General features: G+C 30.6%; 1 protein-coding gene across 1 annotated transcript; it reads right to left on the minus strand.

The window, feature by feature from the left end:
- Positions 1 to 1,264: 1,264 nt before the first annotated feature.
- LOC134700929 (probable G-protein coupled receptor 139) lies at positions 1,265 to 2,592 on the minus strand. Its single transcript, XM_063562079.1, has 2 exons — positions 2,572 to 2,592; positions 1,265 to 2,362 (listed from the first exon to the last, which is right to left on the minus strand). Exons 1-2 carry the CDS (start codon positions 2,590 to 2,592, stop codon positions 1,265 to 1,267), a joined length of 1,119 nt encoding a protein of 372 aa, XP_063418149.1.
- Positions 2,593 to 7,270: the final 4,678 nt, after the last annotated feature.

Here is a 7,270-nt window from a genome sequence, read left to right on the forward strand (position 1 = left end):
CAATTTAAAAGCAGCTTCAATATCTTCATTAAAATCTCATCTAATAATAGTTGCTCTGACAGAAAAAATAGTTACGGGTACATTAAAAAAACAAAGATTTATCGGTTTTACTTTTACTGATGTGTCATGTGAATCAGGACCTGTTTACACTTTTTGACCACTTAAATCCAACTCTGGTCTGAAATTAAATCTTTACTTTTGAAGTAATGTTTTGTTGTTGTTGTGTGTTGTTTCGTTATGTTTTTTTCATTCTAAAGTCTGTTTTGATAAAGCATGTGCTTTTCAACTTTCCACATGCAATCTTCTCTATCTTTAACTTAACTACTGCTGATTAATTAAATAAGTTTTTTAAAAATCACTGAAAATAGCCATAATTTGTTATTGCAAACAAACAGAACGGTAACACTATACAATTAAGGTGTTCAATTGTCTATTCACGGAAACCAAGTTTACCGTTCATTTATTTTATTGTAGTTTTGAATGCCGTTCTTTAATCACGTACACAGGGCAAAAATGATGCATTAAAGTATGATTTAATCCTTAGATCAGGACATGATCAATTATTAGTACGTGATCAAAATATGATAGTAACAGCTGTTTCGTTGCATGTTATAATATCATGTGTCTGCACCGTTGCATGTGAATATGTCATGATTTCAAAAATAGGAAAAAAACAAAACTGTTTATAACATTGACATTTTAAATCTGCATTCATTGTTCTCTTGTATGTTTTATAATTTATTTCAGTAACTCTTTTTAGCAGACGTTGGCATAGGAGTAAGCAATGATCTCTCATCGTATTGCCTTCAAATTTAAAAGGCTCAGCCATGTTGGTTAACATGATTTTCAGAAGAAGAACTGCAATTCAGGCGCCATTTCTTTGCTTTCTCTAAAAGTTTTTTGGGTATATGTATGGATTGTTTGTTATAGATGGATACTTTACCCGAAACCAGTATCAGGGACGTATGTGTGAAGTTCGAAGTGCATGTTTTAAACATGGAGTATCACAGACATAACTAGATGAGTAATTACGTTTGTGGCATGTTTGGTTGTTCGGTTGCTTTTAAAGATTAATCATGTTCTTTATCAAATCAAAGCAGCAACATGATTTCAACAATTGTGTATTTGCATATAACCCATTTCATTGTTCGTCTAATAACGATATTCTTTTCACAGAAATTTTTTATAATTTGTAATCAATAATTTTATTCAATGAAACAGCTGTATTGAACGATGAACTGTATTTTCCAGTATTTTCAATATTTCAAGCAACCCACGACTGTGGAGTTGTTCCTGGAGAATTAGGGAGAGGGCATTTGTGAAAACTTTGATAAACTTTACTTCTGTAAGTAAATAACATTTTTAGTTCTTCCCGGAAGTAAGCACCTGTTATACTATACAGGAAAAAGTTAATGCAATAGTTCATGAAAAATATTGTCTTTGTGAAAATCAACAAGTTTTGATTGGTTGGTACGAATACACTATCTACCATTTGCATCGAACTCATTTGAAGTGAATGTTTAAACCAAATAATGGCATATGGCGTATTAAAAGCGATGAAGCAAAACGATATAGTTATTAAGATAATGGTGAATTCCAGTCGAATAATGCTCTCCTCTGTTATAATCCTAACCTGTCTGTGTCTTTTGTTCCGAATAATTAATTTCCGAATGATCAGAGTATTCAGTATTGTTATGACTAGGAATGGCAGAAAGGTAATACACACTACGAAAATACAGTCATAGATAAAAGACAGGTTTTTGTGTTCTGGTCTTCTTGTACACGATGGAACATGATTTGGCCCCACATAAAGCACTTCGCTCAGCCATGGTCGGAATGAAGCTATCACAAAAGAGACAATAACTGCTAAGAAAACAATTCTTTTAGATGAACGTAGATTACAAACGTCTTTCCGTTTTAACGGGTGACAAACTCCGACATATCTCTCTAGTGTAAAACATGCTACAAGCCAGGCCGAAAGAAAACGGAAAGAATATGACATGAACAGAATTATCTGACACACTCCATTACTCTCCAAAACCGGAGCTGTTACCTGTCCGGAACCGACTGGTATTCCTTTTTTAATCCACTCAACAAGAACATAGAATATCAAAGCCATGATATCAGCTGTTGACAATGCTGCGAGATATACACTTGCAGATAACTTCCTCATATTTTTAGTAAGAAACACTAATAAGGAAATTGAATTCCCAGTTATTCCTACAGCAAATATCACTGGGGTGACATATGTAAATACATCTGACCCAATTGATCTCTGTCCGGAGCTCAGATTGGGGTTCCATTGGTTATCACATGTTAAGTTTGACCCATTTCCACATGACAGATATTCAGATTGGTTCATCTGAAAAATATGGCACATAGTTATATATTATAATTATAACAATTTATGATTATATTGATGAAAAATATGTCTAACTAACTTTCTTTTCACAAAACCAAAAAAAGATATCGAAGAGAGAAAAAAACGAGCAAAATGTGTATAGAAAAGATGAACAGTAAACAATAAAGAATTAAGACCACCGATGTTTCCCTCATTTAGAACAGACATACCATAGATACCAGTATTGACATATTGTTTTTTCGCCAGACGCACGATTTCTCTTCGAAAAGACTCATCAGTGACGCAAAAATAATAAAAAAGTAAAACAGGTCAAATAAAGTACGAAGTTTAAGAGCATTGAGGTCCAAATATCCCAAAACATTTTACCAAATACAGCTAAGGTATCAGACAATCAGAAAACATATCAAAGTAAAATACAATTGTATTCCAAAACAGAACCGTTAATTTATGTACCTCATACAGAAAACAAGATAAAGATATTTAGCCGTGTATTTTATAGGTTATTGCGAAAGACGTGTCTATAAATGATTTCAAAGGATTAATCGATTGATAGTAACACACGATGCATGCAAAGCATGAGGAATCCTACCTGTCCATGAAGCTACTTCACTTCATTTGGCGTTAATCTAAATCAATTGGTTTGTTCTTTTAGTCTGTACTTTCAAACTATACGGGTACTACATATATGGAAATTTAAATAAAGTCCTTTTATGTCTCGCGTTCTATTTTTTTTTTTTTTTAATTAAACATTTGTTAAACATGTTAAAATAATAGAAAGAATAAAAAGCACATAGGTTCTTGATGTTAATACTCAATAATAAAATGTAATAAGAGTTCCATCATTTAAATCTATTATTTAGTTTTACAGCTCTAGACTTTTCATGCTGTGGTCGATTATAAAACCACAAGCATTGGTAATAGAATTATACTTTATGTCTAAATTGCTAACCTAGCGTAAACGCAGTAAAAAGCGGCATTTGTTATTTTAAAGGTAGATTCATCAATATAAAAGGGCATTTTACTCTAAATACAATGTGGAGTCAAATTCTATGTAAAGTGACCTTTTGTAGATTCAGAAAAACATAGGAGTCATGTCGTTTTGATTCGAAAATAAACGTGCATATTATGTAGGGAGATGTTGGTTAGCACAAAATTAACAACGGATACAAACACTGTTCTACAATTAAGTGTATAAATGATATTCAATGTTCATGTTTTGATAATGATTACAACATATATGGTATCCCAGAATATTATATTTTCAATCTGGGTATTATTGAAAGCATTATACATATCTACAATTACCATATTGGTAATGGTATAGCCATAAACAAAACAAAAACCTGACCTGATTCAAGTTAACGTAAATGTCATTAACTGTATTATCATTCCCTTTAACATGTTTAACAAATGTTTAATTAAAAAAAACAAAATATTTTTTTTTGGTATTTTGTTTTCATAAGTATTATATTTTCAATATTATTCTTAACAATTTATCAATATTGTATGCTGTGAACACACAAATAGAAACATTGCCACATTAATCTTTCTGATCGATCCGCACACTGATTAATTAAAAAATGGAATTGTCATACAACATGTACAAATCGCATGTGTTCTAAATTAAAAACTTAAGTAATAATTAATTTCAACTCATATGTTGTAATAAGACTGGCTATGCGTGATATTGTTATGCAACTGTATTACCTAATTAAGTAGATATCAGTGTCAACATGTGCATTTGATTCGAAGTTAAGTCTCAATCATGGATTAAAGTAGTAGCGAATGCCAGTTTTATTATATTAAATGAATGAATACAACCATAAACTGCCACTAATTTCAAAAACATGCCAAGTGGACTCAAATCAGGCAATTTAAAAATTACATGTATCAAACCGACAAAAATCTGTTGATATTAATTTTTATACCTCTCTAACAAATTTTAAAAATAAAACATTTAGGGTTAAAAAAAAAACATTGAAATTGTCAAGCCGACGTCATACCATTGCGGTTATCTTAAATAAAACTATACCGAAAGGCTGATTTCATAATAAAGATGATGTACGACCAAGTATGCATATACGTCCTTAACTGTTTAAATACACAAATATCGTAGTCGTGGTGCAAAATCAACAACCACGATATAAAAGTTTTATGACTTGCGTAGGCACTAGCTCATCCAATATTTGCTGCAGCGTTTACATCGATAATCGCTCTTAAATATACTACATCATATTCAGAAATCAAAGTAAACTGAACATGTTTCCTATATAAAACAATTAAACATAAGTACACTCAAACCGTAGGAAGATTGCGGGCATATACTGAAATCGTACTTAAAACTGAACGTCCTTTTATACAGATGATGATTTTCATAATCCAGTATTTCAGCAAAGATGTTCCATGATGTTCATAAGATGTTTGTTTTATACTTTAATGGTGATTTTTTTTTGGGTAAAATATCACTGATCGTGTATCATGCGGTTAATTTTCCATCTAATTGAACCACACTGCGCACTGAATTTAACGAGTACATTCTTATTGACATATACAACAATGAAATAAGCGATACAGGGCTATGTATGTTTTATATACAATGATTTCGGATACACTCTTCAAAGAGTATAATTGCCCAATTGGTCTTATTTTTTTTACAGAGTTTTATTTTCGTATCCAAACTTTTGATAAAAGGTAAAAAAGATTTTTTTTTGTTATTCATGTTATTTGAAAATGAACATATAATTAAATGAAAATGTTGAATGTCTTTGTATTTGAATACTTAATTCTTATCTTCGAGTGTTTTCTAGCTTTCATATTCTTTTTCAGATTCGTAAACAAGATAAACAAGTACTACAATTTGAAAAAAAAAACAGATATATTTAAATATCTGGTATTTTACAATTGACATTTAAATAACATAACATGAACTTCATGAACACTATTTCTGTCTTTACTATACCTAACGGAACTACGATAAATACATCAAAATTGCAATATAACACAAAGAACACGAACAGCGTGTTTAAATGTTTTGCTTTCAGCGCAAGAACTGAACAGTTGTTGTTATATTAGTATATAAATAGTTTCAATGAGAAATATAACTGCAAAAAACTGACAATAATCGTTTGCAGATTCGCGTATATCACATTGATATCACGATATATCAAAATGCATTCATCAAATATTCTGACTAGTATATATATTTGTTGAGGGGCCAGCTGAAGGACGCCTCCGGATGCGGGAATTTCTCGCTGCATTGAAGACCTGTTGGTAACCTTCTGCTGCTGTCTGCGCTATGGTCGGATTGTTCTCAATTTTAAATGCCAAACTCGATGTGTCAAATTAAAAACAGGAAAACACAAATGAATGTGATTAAAATAATCATATTTTGTGTGTTTTTATAGTATTGGTAATGTCTTCTTCAATTTGATAATATAGTTTTGCTCTCAGAATGAAATAAATTTATTTCGTAATTTCTATAAATTACACAATAACAGTTCTTTTGAAAAATATACTGTCACATGTGTTCTAATGAAAAACGCATTAGACATTTTGATTCTTTTGAAAACACATACTTATACATTCTAATGCAATTAGTTTGTAACAATAATTTTCATTGGACGTTGACAAATATTTTGAGGGGTTAGATTCCACGTTTTACCATTCCGTAACTGAAAAAGCCACCATTTTGAATTTGAATGTTTTGTCTCAAACAATTAAACAAGATAATCACATTTTAAGCTTCAAAATTTTATGTTTGTCCATATTTAAACCATTCTGAAGCGTACGAGAAGTAAAAAAACGTTAAGTATTCATGTTTGCCATCCAGAGTATACATATGACGTCACAGTGTTTAGATGCTAAAGACGATGCAACAGTGTCGAGGACTTTTTCATTTATGCCATTTTTTCCCAAACTATTTATTAAATGACATTTATTTTAATATGTGGCATTATAACGGAGATAACTATATTTAGCTTGGCCTTCGTAAAACTTGATTTTACGGTCACAAATATCCGTTTACATATCTCCGCTCTGCATTGCTAGGTAAACTCAATTTCCGACAGTAAAATCTACGTTTTACGAAGGCCAAGCTTAGAATACAATACAGTTTACTCCTAATTTGTTCTTGTAACAAACTATCACATATAAGATAGTTAATATCATTTAAACAACTCCTTACCTTTATATCATTTATGAAGTCGTTTAGAAAATCACGAATATAAGTTTCTCCGACATCCATATTTTGTTTCGAATTATTTTTCAAGAGTTACGAATAGTTGTAACACAATTTGACTTATTCAATGGTATTAGTAACAAAGACAAATATATCATTTTCTAAGATATTTCTCAGTTCCAAAATAGGACTGTTGGTATAAAATGTTCCATATATTTACACATTTATGTCCATCGAAGAATATAGCGCAGATTTTTCATAGTTCAATTAGTTTCCCTAATTATTTTTTATCACAAATTAGAATACTTATTTACCATGGAATACAATTTGAGAAAACAACATTAGATAAATGTTGTAAATTATTTAAAATGTAAATCCAAAGGCTCGGTAACTTTAATAGAAGACTATGATTTCAATTAGTTAATGGCCAATACTGTTAAAACATATGTAGTACTCAGATCAATGATCGACAAGACGCTTCACATCTCTTATAAAGAAAAAAGCTCATCAATATGACTATATATCATTTGCCTCCGCATAAATCGACCTCTGTTTAATTAAATGATGCATACAAATTATTTACTTCAAAGTTTCATTGTGTACAACTTACAATGTCTTTGTATATCAAAAGGTTTCAGATTACATGTATTAAATCTGTGATAATAATCTAAAATTATTTTTGTTCTTTACAAAGAGAAAATACGTTGCCTGATATTTTTTTTTTCAAATTG

The sequence above is a fragment of the Mytilus trossulus genome, unplaced genomic scaffold (genome assembly GCF_036588685.1).
Source record: "Mytilus trossulus isolate FHL-02 unplaced genomic scaffold, PNRI_Mtr1.1.1.hap1 h1tg000210l__unscaffolded, whole genome shotgun sequence".
NCBI lineage: Eukaryota > Metazoa > Mollusca > Bivalvia > Mytilida > Mytilidae > Mytilus > Mytilus trossulus.